The sequence below is a fragment of the Rousettus aegyptiacus genome, unplaced genomic scaffold, assembly GCF_014176215.1.
Source record: "Rousettus aegyptiacus isolate mRouAeg1 unplaced genomic scaffold, mRouAeg1.p scaffold_m13_p_6, whole genome shotgun sequence".
Classification (NCBI taxonomy): domain Eukaryota; kingdom Metazoa; phylum Chordata; class Mammalia; order Chiroptera; family Pteropodidae; genus Rousettus; species Rousettus aegyptiacus.
Genome location: NW_023416309.1, coordinates 2,095,471 through 2,110,809, shown reverse-complemented (window position 1 = coordinate 2,110,809; position 15,339 = coordinate 2,095,471). Strand labels below are relative to the sequence as shown.

Here is a 15,339-nt window from a genome sequence, read left to right as displayed (position 1 = left end):
GTTTCTAGCTCAGACCCTTCAGAAATAAAGGTTTGTGTCACCCTATAGATAAGAAACTATAACCAACTGAGGTGTTTTTTCTGAGGTCAAAGAGAATGCAGAATGGGTAGGAAAAGAAGGCAGTTATAGACACCAGATACAACCATATGATGACCAGTTGTACAAATGAGGATGTAATAGTTATGAGCAATTGTTCCTTTTTCAATGTATGAATTAACCAAATATTTTTGTATTCTTTTATAGGATATTAAAGAGGAGTGTGAATCAGATCTCCTGATCAGAAGGAAAAACATCGCTCAAAGATTTTTAAAAAAGATTTTGTATACTCTTTTGGAGATGAGGTGAGAGTGTGTTTTCAGTTGCACACAAGATAATGTATCCTCCTTGATGAAAGAATAATTTTGTTTTATTTGGAGATTATAGTTTAAAGAAATATGTGTGAGTGTCAAGTTGACAAGGCATGGAATGTAGTGGCTTTGCAATAATGTCAACATGGCTAGGCTGAACTTCTTTTTCCAGAATTCCATTCCCTGAAATGTTTCCAGTTAAGCTGGTCCACAAAAGAGGTTCTTGTGTGAGATTTGGAAAGCAAACTTGAAACGACGGCCATTTGTGGCTCACACACATTGTGGCTGATTTCTTGACTTTGTTCTTTACATAGAGAGGAGAATTTAATATCATAAGAATTCCAATTCTTTCCAAATGAATATAAATGTCATGCCGCTCTAACCTGAATTTCAAAGGGGTTCACATGAGGTTAAACAAAATAATTTTAAATTCCACATATCACAATAACTTGTCCAAATAAGTTACAAAAATTTATTCCTTAAAAATTAGGGAGAGGATGTACTTAGAAGATGATTCTGGCACTTGATGGAAGATTGATATGGGTGATCTCTAAAAATTCTCTCTAACTCCAATGTTTCTCAAGTATGTACATGATCCCCCAACCTCACACATACAAGTCTACACACACACACATATATGAATGAATATGTTCATTCATGGTTATATTTATGTTTATATTATATATAAATGTAAATACATACACACAGAAAAATTTGGGAATATTCTTCAGTATTATGATTTATTTTATTATACATACCTCTATATTCCTTTTTCCCACAATTTGTGATTATATATAATCCAAAAAAGTTATCATTTTACTTACAAAGTATATACTGTGGAACAAATTAAAATTAAAGAAATGAGGAAGGTCATATTCAAGTCTATATAAATCTATAATCCATAGTTTAAGAAAATACAAATAGCCCATTTTATTAAAATGACATGTCTGATATATTTAAATATTTAAAGAAAGGTTAGAAATTTTCCCTTATGAATATGGGGTGGGGAGCATTTTATTTAAAAAAAAATACAAGAAAATCATGTTTTCCTCATTTTAAAAAGTTTTCCTAGTTTATTTCTGAATTTATATTAGAAATTTCTTTATGTATACCTCTGAAATATAGCCCCTTCAAGAAATCTTGTAATAGAAATAAGATGAAGACATACCATGAAGCCGAGAAGAAACAGTATGGGATGGCCCTGCTAGCTCATCATCCTCACTGCTCCACTTGTCTCTTAAGAAGGAACCACTGGCTGTCCACATACTGCGCTCACTCTCACTAGAAAATAAATGTATATATCTGTTCATGGTATCACAGAATGTATACATTAAAGACTCTGATAATCTACAGTAAAAATTAAAATGGCATTCACTTCCATTTCAGTTAAGCTACCCACTTTCATTGTCAGCACCTAGAACTAGCCCACTTCCAAAGATATAATTCCAAAATCCCAACGTCTGATCCCAAACTCCATTTCTTCCCACTTTTACCTGACTTGCAAACTAGTCACCTTGGATCTATCCACCTATTCACCTTTTTTCCTTCTTTATCTAGACTATGGGAAAACAGTACTGGGGTGACTGGGGTTTCTAATATCAGAAGAGAGCCATTTGGAAAACACAGATATATCTCTGTCCATTTCCTTTACAATTCCTCCACTGCAGCTAATTCTGAACTACAACCTTCATGTAGTCCTTCTCTTAATTTTCTGCTGTAGTAAAAATGTATCCCCTTCTAGAAAATGCTAGCCAGAAAACAAGAATCCCTTTCACTTTTTTAAAAATGCGTATTTAGATGCATCAACATTCTTCATTACTCCTTTCTTTCTTCTTGTTCAGAATCAATCCTTCCACATTCTCAACCCCATACCTCTGTCTCCTCAGAGATATTTTTCTAAAACTAACTTTATATATAAATAATTAATCTCTCCTCATCTACAAATTCTTGCATATTATAAGGATACCCAATTCTCTCTCATCTTGATCAGAAAACCCTTTACATTTTCTATCTCCATCTAACTACTGCTATTTTTAACAGATTTTTCAAATACTAGTTCACACTTGCTTTCTATTTACTTGACTATCATCACACTTTCTTTTGCAACCCCATTTAACAAACTCCTGCTAATCTGACCTCTGCATCTAATTTCCAATTTCTAGAAAAAATTCTCCCTAAAATCTAAATTTAATTATCCCTGCCCACTAACTTCAGGATTAACCAAGTCTCCTTACTGGACACATAAGTTTAGGATGTTAGCAATCTGGTCCCTGCCTACATTTTCCTTTTTCATGATTATCTCTACTAATTTCCTTCATGTACTTCATGCTTAACCTTAACAAAATAAATGCTTTTTTTTTCTTTTTTTTTTTTTGCTTCTGTAGGTAGTTTCCAGGTTCTTACTCTTTCTCCTTCTCATCTTTTCTTGGATTACTATAAACATCCAATTGCTCTCCGTTTCCTGCCAGCTATCTCCCACCTTGTTAACAGAAATCCTCCTCCTAGATAGACAGATGATTGAAAGATGATAGCTGATAGATGATAGATAGACAGACAGACAGACACATACATACATGAATAAAACAAAGACTTCATTTGTGCTTTATTTTCATTCTAATAGTCAGAATAAAATGTATACTTCTTGGTTTCATATATATTGAATTTATTCACACTCTGGCCCATCTTTTGATTTTGATTCTACCTCTCATCTTCTCAAGTGTCCTGGCATTCCAATTCATACATACTCTACAATTCTTCACATATACCATTTCACATCATTAATAAGATATTTTCGGAGCTCCTTATTTTTGTTTGAAATTCTTCCCTCAGCTTAAAATTTTATTCCCTTTTTCATCTGCTAGATTTCTATTTATTTAAGATCCTAAATCTAATCAAAATACCTTTTCATCAAAGAGCTTGTGAGGAACTCCCCCCTTGCATGGTTTTATGTCTCCTGTACTCACAATCCTTGGACTTTGACTCTATAATAATATTTGCTACATTGTACTTAAATTTGTCTTTTATATGCCTGCTTCCCTAATTAAACTGGAAACTAAAGGGCAAGAACTATGTAATTTTTGTGTTTTTACACAGTGCTCAATATATAATTAGTATCTACTATATATACTAATTAATATATACTATTAGCATATTATAGTATCTCAAAATGCTTTTGAATTGCTATTATTTATTTGTTCATTTAATGTACTTCTAAAAGTTGTATATAACAAGGTTTGTACATAACAAGGTTTAGACATTATTATGCAGTGCCATCCTATTGATTATAGCTAATACTACTTAGAAAGCTTTAAGGAAATATGACTCAATAAAATGTTTCCTTATTTGATATGTTTTTTCATATAACACCAAAATTTGAACATCTTATAACCTTGAGAGCTGCTGTTTCTTTTTTGCTTTCTTTTAATGAAAATTTACTTTTTTCTTTGTTCTTTAAATTTTTTTAGACAAAATATCAAGAATTCACCATCCTAAGAGTCCTCTTGTTTTTAACATATTATTTTCTTTCTGGAAAGATATAATTCTATGTCATGATGTACTAAGCTTTATCATACATCAAGTAAATTGCCCCTCCAGGAGCTCCACACACATTTACAGAGGCTTGGGAACTGTGGAATTGCTGAGATGATAGTGAAATTGAATTCTGTAGGAATATCTTTTTCTTGTGTTAATACCATGTTTATGAGATCATAAATTTATCCTATTTCTACTAAATCAGGTTGTATTTACTATGTAGAGATATATCTTGAAAAAGATATATCAAATATTTGAGGGCCATTATTCAATATCTCCACTCAGAGGGCTAGCTATGAATATGAATAAATAGAAAATTAAATAAGCATATTAGTTATACCTTTCTGTAGCATCTTTAAAGAGATCCTCATAATCACTATGCTGGAAATCCTGAAAAAGAGAATTTTACCTTCTCTGAGTTAACTTAGTTTTCAAAAACCTACAGGCAATAAGAATACAAAATTATGGCTAAGATTCCAGAAATATACAGTTTAAAATAAATGTGATTTCCATAGCTTCTTAAGAAAAACGGTAAGTTAAGAAGTACAAATTGGCAGTTATAATAATAGCCAAGGGGTTGGTTGTAAAGTACAGCATAGGAAATATAGTCAATAATATAATAACTATGAATGGTGTCAGACAGGTACTAGACTTATCAGGGGATTAACATCATAAGTTATATAAATGTCTAATGACTATGTTGTATACCTGAAACTAATATAATATTGTGTATCAACTGTAATTGAAAAATAAAATAATTTTTTAAAAATAAAGTCTTCAATAACAGAATTAAAATGACAATCATGGGTGATTTTTACTCCTAGAAAATCACTTGAAAGGTGTATCTCCCTATTAAATATTTTCCAATCAAAACAGAGTACAGAGTACTATGCATATATGAGTGATTTTTATTGAATTATGCAAGTTATTTTCCAAAAGTTGATAAAAACAAGCTTCATTTTTCTTAAAAAAAAAAAGAGTACTACTTCAGCCTAGAGGAGATTCTTACAATGAGTGCTTATCACATTTAGTTTACTGTAAATATAAAATTCCCAACCATATATATATATACATATATATATGTACTTGCATAACCCAATCCAGTATTTCTAAGCATGTTTCTGCCATAAGACTACACTGCCCAGTGAATTTTAGTTAACTTTGTTGCATTTGCAGCCTCCTATACAATACTTTGCCCACTGCTAAATAATAATAATAATAATAATAATAATATTAAAGGGGAAAAACACATTAAAATAAAAATTCAGTAATCAATATTTTAGTCCTCAATTTTGCTTCAATTAATCCATTCATTTGACAGTTCTTTTTCTGGGAGCCAAGTATGTGCAGATACTCTTCTAAATTCTATGCTATGGATAAAACACTGAACAAAGCAGGCTTGTATTCTGCCCTTGTGGAGCATATATATTCTCATGGGGAGAGAAAAAATACACAAGCCAGCATGTAGAAATTACAGCTGGTGATGTGTTAATTCAGTAATAGTATGTTGACATATAACATCCATGTACCTAAAAAATAAAAGGAAGGACTAAGCAAAGAGATAGGGAAGCATCCTGAGCAAAAGAAGCAGGTTCAAAGTCCAGGCAGCCTTCATGGTCTGGCTGCTGCTTATTTTCTTACCCTCTTATGCCTCTCTCATGCAGCATCTCCAGCCACAATCTATATCTTGTTTTCTCATCTTTTTTGAAGTATTTTTTGATGACTTTGATTTTGTAAATGTTACTAAAGAGAACATTGTTAGTGTGTATGTATTTTGATTGATTCCATGAAATTTCCTAGACCTAGAGTACCTCTTTGTGGGCACATATACAGTCATTATTCGCCCTCATCCTCGCTTGAATTACTTTTGCAGTTTAAATTAGGGATAACTGTTAACTTTATTATATTAAGTGTCATTATCTATTAATATAATACAGCTATTCATCAAGACATTTTATAATATTCCAAATAAAGACAATTCGCACCTTTTCTTAGATTTACTCCTATGTACTTTATAGATGGTATTATTGTAATGCCATGATATTGATTATACCATTATATTTGCTAACCACTGCATAATGAGCAAACCACAAGTTTTCATATGTAGTAATTTTGCAATTATTATATTCTAAATACTTTACAATTTCTTTATGATTTCATCTTTGACCCATGAGCTTAGAATTACGTATCTTTAATTTCTAAATATATGTTTCAACTTTTTGTAGAACTTCTAACTCAATTTCTTTATGTCAGATACCACAGTCAGAATTATAAGATTATTTGACACTTGTTGAGATACATTTTGATTTGAAATCTGGTAAACTTTTATAAATAACCCATGTATACTTGAAAAGAATGTATTGTCTAATTTTTGAATGCAAGTTCTATATATTATCATTATACCTAGCTTGATAATTGGATTATTTTAGTAATTTATATATCTTAACTGTCTAATCTATTAATAAGAGAGATTTTTAAATGGTCTGCTATCATAGTGAATTTATCAATTCCTTGTAATTCTGTCAAATATTTATATATTCTAAAGCTGTTATTAGGTACTATAAATTTAAATTTTTACATCTGCCTCATGAACTAAGCCTTTCAGTATTATACAGTGACCTTTTAATGCCTAATGCTTTTTGCGTAAATTCTGCTTTGTCTGATATTACTAAAGCTGCACCAGTTCTCTTCAGTAAGTGTTGTTTTGTGTATCAATTATTTTACATTGAAATCTTAAGAAAAAATGTTTACAAAAGGTTCTTTCTCATTAAACTACATGGATGACCAATAAATTCAATGAAATGAGTTCTACAGAGTTAATCTAGTCCTGAAAACTATCTTATCAATACTAAAGGGGAAAACAAGTCCCTAAAAATTGCCTTTAGTATAATTAAAATAGAAATGTAGAGATTGTGACTACACTGAGATGCACGAAAAGAAGTGAAGTGGTACTATCACACTAACAATCCTTCCCATCTCCAGCAAGACATGTTTAAAAAGCCATTGGCATACAACTCATTTACTAAGAAAAGTGACATCACCTGAGTAAGAAGACCTAGCATAATTTAAACCTGAGACATATTTCAAGACATGCTTCAAAATCAACTTGATTATATTTATCAAAGAAGTAAACTGTTCTAGATTACTATAATTTAAACTAAAGGCTCACTTAGGACTACAATATGTCTTTGATCAAATGAAATGTAATTTGGCTAACAATGCCAAGAAGGCACAAGGAGAAATATACTAGATTATCAAGACACCCGGTCTTTTTTGCAGATCGCTCACTGAATCAAATTAATGTCAAATTAAAGAAAAGTCTGAATATATTTTTTCTGAGAAGCCTAAATTAGCTTATCTGTACAGCATATGTCAAGGATTTTATAAGGATAAAGTAACACTAGAAAATAGGAGACTGGTTTCTAGTCTTTTCTCTGTGACTGAAGAGCTGTATGATCATAGACAAATAATTTCAGCCCTATCTAGGAATGAATTTTCTCACCACTAAAATGAATAAAATGAATGTAAATTTCTTGATCTAACTTCCAAATTTAACCATCTACAAGTTTATGAATTTAAACAATTCCTAGGGAAAGCATCATAACAAAAAGGGCATTAAGTGACTATACTATTACATTAATTAATTGCTTAATGATGCAACAATATCTGCATCATAGGAGTACTCGAAGGAAAAGAGAGAGAGAGAACAAGGGATTGAGAATCTATTTGAAGAAATGATTACAGGAAACTTACCTAACCTAGCAAAGGAATTAGACATACAAGTTTAGGAAGCACAAAGAGTCCAAAACAAGAAGAATTCAAACAGAACCACACCAAGACTATCATAATTAAAATGCCAAAGATCAAACACAAAGAGAAAACCATACGAGCAGCATGAAAAAGGCAGCTATTTACTTACAGGGGTACCCCAATAAGAATTTCTCCTGATTTTTCAAAAGAAATTTTGCAGGCCAGAAGGGACTGGCAAGCAATATTCAAAGTAATGGGGAAAAAAAGGTTCTACAACCAGGAATACGCTACCCAGCAAGGCTTTCAATTAAAATGAAAGTGAGATAAAGAGCTCCCCAGACTGGAAAAAAATTAAAGAATTCATCATCAACAAGCCAGTAATACAAGAAATGTTAAAGGGACTTCTGTAAAAAGAGAAGGGGTAAAAAAGAAAAAAAGAAATGTGAATAATAAAATGACAGTAACTATGTACCTATTAGTAATCACTTTAAATGTAAATATGTTAAATGCTCAAGTTGAGACATAGGTTAGCCAAATGAATGAGAAAACAAGACCCATGCATATGCTGTCTAAAAGAGATTAATTCAGATCAAATGACACCCACAGACTGAAAGCAAAGGGATGGAAAAAGGTACTTCATGCCAATGAAGATGAAAAAAACAAAACCATTGTAGCAATACTTACATCAGACAAAATAGACTTAAAAACCAAGGCAACAATAAGGACAAAGAAGGGCATTACATAATGATAAAGGATCAATATATCAAGAAGACATAACTCTAGTAAACATATACACACTCAACACAAGGACACCTACATACATAAAGAAATTATTGACTGACGTAAAAGGAGAGATTAACTGTAATACACTCATAGTAGGAGACTTTAACACGCCATTGACACCAATGGACAAATCTTCTAGACCAAAAAAAAAAAAAAACCAAAACAAAAACAAAACAATGGGCCTAAAAGTCACACTAGACCAGATGGATTTAAATATTTTAAGAGAATTTTACCCCAAAGCAACAAAATATACATTCTTCTCAGAGCACATATAACATTTTCCAGGATAGACCACATGTGAGGACATAAAACAAGTCTCATTAAATTTAAGAAAATTAAATCATATCAGCCATCTCCTCTGATCACAATGGTATAAAACTAGAAATCAACTACAAGAAAAGAACTAAAGAATACAAAACACATAGAGGCTAAATAACATGCTACTAAACAATGAACGGGTTAACAATGAGATCAAGGAAAAAATCAAAAGATATCTAGAAACAAATTAAAATGAAAATACATGAAAATCTATGGGACACAGCAAAACTAGTCAACGCTAAGAGGGAAATTCATAGCAATACAAGAAAAATAAAAAAGCTCAAATAAACAATCTAACCTTACGATTAAAAGAACTAGAAAAAAAAAACAGCAAATGAAGCCCAAAATGATTTGAAAGAAGGATATAATAAAGATCGAGCAGAAATAAACAAAATAGAGTCTAGAAAAATAATACATAAGATTAATAAAACCAAGAGCTGATTCTTTGAAAGGATAAACAAAATTTACAAACCCTTAACCCAGGCTCATCAAGGAAAAAAGAAAGAGGACTCAAATAAATGAAATCAGAAGTGAAACAGGAGAAATAACTATGGATCCCACAGAAATACAAAGAATCATAAGAAAATACCACAAGCAATTATATGCCAACAAATTGGACAATTTGGAAGAAATTGACACATTTCTAGAAACATACATCTCCCAAGACTGAATCAAAAAGAAACAGAAAATCTGAACTGACTGATTACCAGCAATGAAATAGAACCAATAATCAAAAACCTCCCAAAACACAAAAGTCTTGGACCAGATGGCTTCATAGGCAAATTTTACCAAGCATTCAAAGAAGAATTAACACCTATTCTTCTCAAACTATTACACAAAATTCAAGAAGAGGGAAGGCTCCCTAACTCCTTTAATGAGGCCACCATTACCTTGATTCCAAAACCAGGCAAAGACATTACAAAAAAAGAAAACTATAGGCCGTTATCTCTTATGAACATTGATGCAAAAATGTTCAATGAAATATTAGCAAACTGAATTCAGCAATACATTGAAAACATCATACACCATGATCGAGTTGCATCCTGGGATGCAAGGCTGGTACAATATCTACAAGTCAATTAATGTGATGCATCACATTAACAAATCAAAAGATAAAAACCATATGATCACATCAATAGATGCAGAAAAAGTGACAAAATTCTGCATTCATTTATGATACAAACTCTCATCAAAGTGGGAATAGAGGGAACATATCTCAACATAATAAAGGCCATAGACAAAAAACCTACAGCTAACATCATACTTGATGGGGAAAGGCTAAAAGTGTTTTCCTTATGATCAGGAACAAGGCAAGGATGCTCACTTTCACCACTTCTCTTCAACATTGTATTGGAAGACATAGCCACAGCAATACAGCAAGAAAAAGAAATAAAAGGTATTTGAATTGGAAAGGAAGAAATAAAACTCTCGTTATTTGCAAATGACACTATACTACACATAGAGAACCCTAATGACTCCACTAAAAAACTGTTAGAACTGATCAATGAATTCAATAAAGAAGTAGGATACAAAATTAATATTCAGAAGTCAGTAGTATTTTTATACATTTATGATGGACTTTTGGAAAGAAATTAACCAAGGAAGTTAAAATCTGTTCTCAGAAAATTATAAGTCATTGAACAAAGAAATTGAAGAAGATACAAATAAATGGAAGCATATGCCAATGTTCATGGGTAGGAAGAATCAACATTATTAAAATGGCCATACTACTCAAAGAAATCTATGGATACAATGCAACCCTACCAATATACCAATGGTATTTTTCAGAGAGCTAGAACAAAGAATCCTAAAATTTATATGGAACCTTAAAAGCCCCTGAATAGCAATGGCCATCTTGAGAAAGAACAAAATTGCAAGTATCACACTACCTGATATTAAATTATAGTACAAGATTACAGAAATCAAAACAGTATGTTACTGGCATAAAAACAGATACATTGATCAATTGAACAGAACAGAGAGTCCATAAATAAATCCATGTTTATACGCTCACTTAATATATGACAAAGGAGGCAAGAATATACAATGGGGTAAAGATAGTCTCTTCAGTAAATGGTGTTGGGAAAATTGGACAGATACATGCAAAAAGAAACAAGAAAAAAAGAAACTGGGCCATATCTTACGTATACAAGAACAGTCTCGAAATGGATTAAATATTTAAATTGAAGACCCGAAACCATAAAACTTCTAGAAGAAAACATAGGCAGTAAACTCTATGAGATTGCTAACAGTACTTTCTTTTCAGATATATCTCTCCCTGGGTAAGGGAAACAGAAGAAAAAATAAACACATAGGACTACTTCAAACTAAAAAGGTTTTGTACAGCAAAGGAAACCACCAACAACAAAAAAAGACAACCAACTGGGAGAAGAATTTGCTAATGATATGTTTGATAAAAAAAGGTTAGTATCCAAAATATATAAAGAACTCATATAACTTAACAAAAAAATAAACAATCCAATTAATAAATGGGCAGAAGTCCTGAACAGATACTTTTCCAAAGAGGAAATACAGATGGCCAATAGACATATGAAAAGATGCTCAACATCACTAATCATCAGAGAAATGCAAAATAAAACCACAATGAGATATCACCTGACACCTGTCGGAATGGCTATTATCAATAAATCAAAGAACAACAAGTGTTGGGGAGGATACAGAGAAAAGAGAACTCTCATACACTGTTGGTGGGATTGCAAATTTGTATAGCTGCTATGAAAAACAGTCTGGAGGTTTCACAAAAAAATTAAAAATGGATATACCTTTTTTCCAGAAATTGCACTTCTGGGTATTTAGCCACAGAAAACCAAAACAATAATTCATAAAAATCTATGCACTCTAAGGTTCATGACAGCACAATAGGCAAGATATGGAAGCAATGTAAATGCCCATCAACAGATGATTGGATAAAGAAGTTCTGGCTCATATATACAATGGAATACTACTCAGTCATAAAAAATGAAATCCTACCATTTGCAATAACATGGATGGACCTAGATGTTATTATGCTGAGTGAAATAAGTCAAACAGAGAAAGATAAATACCACATGATCCCACTTATATGCAAAATCCAAGGAACAAAAAGAACAAATTAATTTGAAAGAGATTTATAAATGTAGAGGACTATCTGATGACAGCCAGAGGGGAGGGAGTTTGGGGGGCTGGGAGAAAGGGGTGAAGGGTTAAAGAAGTACAAATTAGTAGTTGATAGATGGTCACAGGTGTGGAGAACATGGCATAGGGAATGCTGTTAGCATTAATATATGGCTAGGTGAAGAGCCAGAGGAGAGAAAGAGCAATTAGGGGGATTGTTTTATAAACTATATAACTGTCTAACCAATGTACTGTATACTTGAAACTAATAACAAAATAAATTTTTAAAAAATTAATTGCCTCAAGAAATATAAGAAAAGCAAATTTTGATAAAAGTCAGTTGATTTTCCTAACATACTCTAAAAACCATCTGGAAATGTGCTAAGATACACTTTTCTAAAAGGAAACTTTAAAGCACATTTGAATTCATCTTAGATAGATCAAATCATAAAATATAGGGGAAAAACCCATAAAATACACTGAGTTTTAGAAGGGAGTCAAGTATGGTTAAATAAAGGACATATGCAGGCCATTCTACAAATTTGTTCGCTTCCAAATCGTCTTTCCTTTAAGCAGAAAGTTATTTTGATCAGAGACAAGCAAGTATCTATAGTGAGGCTGAGGGCCCAGCAATATACTTAGAGTTAGAGACTGCCAGCCAGAGATGTGATGGTATCCTTGACAAGGCCACCTTACATGTCACAAAGAAAGCTACCAAACTTCACAGTTGTTTTTAAAGCAGCAGCATGACTGACAGCCTTGGGTGGGGGTGGCAGCAGAATTGGAAAGTGGGAGAAGCTGTGCTTGTTCTCAGTACTAATTTTTATCTCTATTAATGCTGAAACTTATTGGAAGTCAGTATGAGGACAGCAACATGATGGAAGCCCCAAAGCTCCAGAAGATGAGATAAAAGAAAAAAATGCAATGCATGCATAAGATGAAAATTCATTTCCCTTTTTCTGCTCTAACCATGGTGGTATCTCCACAAGAAAGTTATTATACCAAGGAGAGGTTTTTGCCTCAGATTTTTCACGATTCTTTACTTTCCCATAGTTTGGAAGCACTACACCATGTTGTCTCGATCAATTAAAAATTCCATCATCAATATATTTAAAGGTGCTTCAAATTTTGTGTGAAATTTATTTTGTATCTCTATTAGTAGCAGAAAATTAAATAGAAGCCAAAATAAGTAAAATTTCCAGAATAGCATCAAAAGGGGTTTTCTTTAGAGTTGCAAAAATTTCCACTCTTTCAAATCTCTATTTTGATCATCTTCAACATTATCAAAGTAACACAAAAGTGAAAAAGTCATTGTGGTAAGGAGAACAAAATAGACACCTATTCCTTAGAGAGCTTAGTCAGTGATTTAGGTATTAGCCATAGTCAATTAGCAAAGACAGATCTTTTTCTAGTTTTACCTCATGAGTCACTGATTCAGATGTCTTTCTCTGACCTGAAAAAGGCAAAGTCTTCCAAGAAATCAGGTCCTTACTATTAGAGCCATCTCTCTTCTGATCTTTTTCTGAACAAAGAAAAGAAAAGAATTAATCAAGTGCAAACAGTTACACGAAGGAAAGGTTGAGTCTGAATGCGACTAGCCAAGCTGCATGAAGGGTATTTTTACCTACTTTTCTTCTTTTAGAGCCCTCTCATCTTTATTTTCTATGTTAATTGCTTTTCTCCCTGCACTGAAAAAATAGCCTAAGATGATTCTTCTTCTAGGATTATTCTCAAGAAATTGACTTTTGAACAATCCCTTTGTTCCTATTTCCATATTATTAAAGAAAGTAATCTTCAGTAAATCTTAAATATATACAACGTACAGAAACTATTCGTTGGGATCTACAGAATACAATTCTTCTACGTTTTAGAGTCTACTTCTTAGAAAAGGATAGTGTTACATAAGTCTCACTTTACTTTTATTGTTACTAATAAATTAGCAATATGTTAATGTATATAGAAAGTTGTTTTATGCTTTATTGCAAAATGTGATATGAATCATTTCTACAAAATTCATTGCTGGTTTAGCTGAAAAATTTTTGCTAATTACTCTGTTAAGTCTACAAACAGAATTGCTCAGATAGAAGCCAAGAGAGGGATCTTTTTCTCTGATCTTAGAACTGAGCACCCATAGTAACTTTTCCTACGTCATGGAAGTCTTAAAATTTATAATTTGAAAATTTTGTGACACAGCACATTGAAAAATCAATAATACAAAATATAGTAAACAAATACACCGCATAAACAATTTTAAAAAATAAGAATCATATGATCATATCAATAGATACATAAAAGGTCTGTGACAAGATACAGCATCCATTTATCATCAAAACACTTAACAAAATTGGTATAGAAGGAAAGTACTTTAACATAATAAAGGCCATCTATGACAAACCTTCAGCCAACATTATACTTAATGGTGAAAAACTAAAAGCCATTCTTCTAAGATCAGGAACAAGGCAAGGCTGTGTCCACTATTGCCATTCTTATTCAATATAATATTGGAGGTCCTAGAGAGTGCAATCAGGCAAGAAGATAGAAAAAGCATCCAAATAGGAAATGAAGAAGTCAAACTGTCTATTTTTGGATGACATGATTCTCTATACAGAAAACCCTAAAGACTCCACAAGAACACTACTAGAAATAATAAGCAAATACAGTAAAGTTTCAACATTTAAAATCAACATTCAAAACTCCACAGCATTCCTATACTCTAATAATAAGTGTCAGAAAAAGAAATGAAAAATAATTCCTTTTTCAATTGCAACAAAAAATAAAATAAAATACCTAGGAGTAAATCTAACAAAACATGTGAAGGACTTATATAATGAAAACTATAAGACCCAGTTAAAAGAAATTGAAGAAGATACAAGGAAATGGAAAAATAGTCCATGTTCTTGGATCAGAAAGAATGAAACTATGTTGTCTATCACCTCACACCAAAATGAACTCAAAATGGATTAAAGACTTAAATATAAACCCTGAAACAATAAATTTCACTGAAGAAATCATAGGCACTAAACTCATGGACTTTGGACTTAAAGAGGATTTTATGAATTTGACCTCAAGCAAAAAAGGAAAAGGAAAAAAAATGAACAGCATTATATCAAACTAAAAAGCTTCTGCACAGCAAAAGTCACTGTCAACAAGGCAAAAAGACAACCATAGGAATGGGAAAATATATTTGCAAGCAATGCCTCTGATAAGGGCCTAATATCCAAATATATAAGAACTCATACAACTCAATAAAAACAAACAAAAACGATCTGATTGAAAAATGGGCAGAGCACCTGAACAGACACTTCTCCCAAGAAGATATACAAAGGGCCAACAAGCATATGAAAAGATGTTCAACATTGCTAGCTATTACAGAAATGCAAATCGAAACCACAATGAAACCATCTCACACCTATTAAAATAGCTATTATCAAAAGGACAAGTAATAACAAGTACTGGAGAGGATGCGGAGGGAAAAGAACCCGGTGGTGGGAGTGCA

General features: G+C 32.1%; 1 protein-coding gene across 1 annotated transcript in view; it reads right to left on the bottom strand.

Moving 5' to 3' along the window:
• Positions 1-15,339, bottom strand: part of PTPN20 (protein tyrosine phosphatase non-receptor type 20) — a 93,367-nt gene that overhangs the window by 48,661 nt on the left and 29,367 nt on the right. The window contains exons 3-5 of the mRNA XM_016142784.2: positions 13,262-13,365; positions 4,219-4,268; positions 1,516-1,628 (exon numbers count right to left, since the gene is read on the bottom strand). Coding sequence (XP_015998270.1) covers positions 1,516-1,628; positions 4,219-4,268; positions 13,262-13,365 — 267 coding nt within the window. The remainder of the gene's footprint in view (positions 1-1,515; positions 1,629-4,218; positions 4,269-13,261; positions 13,366-15,339) is intronic.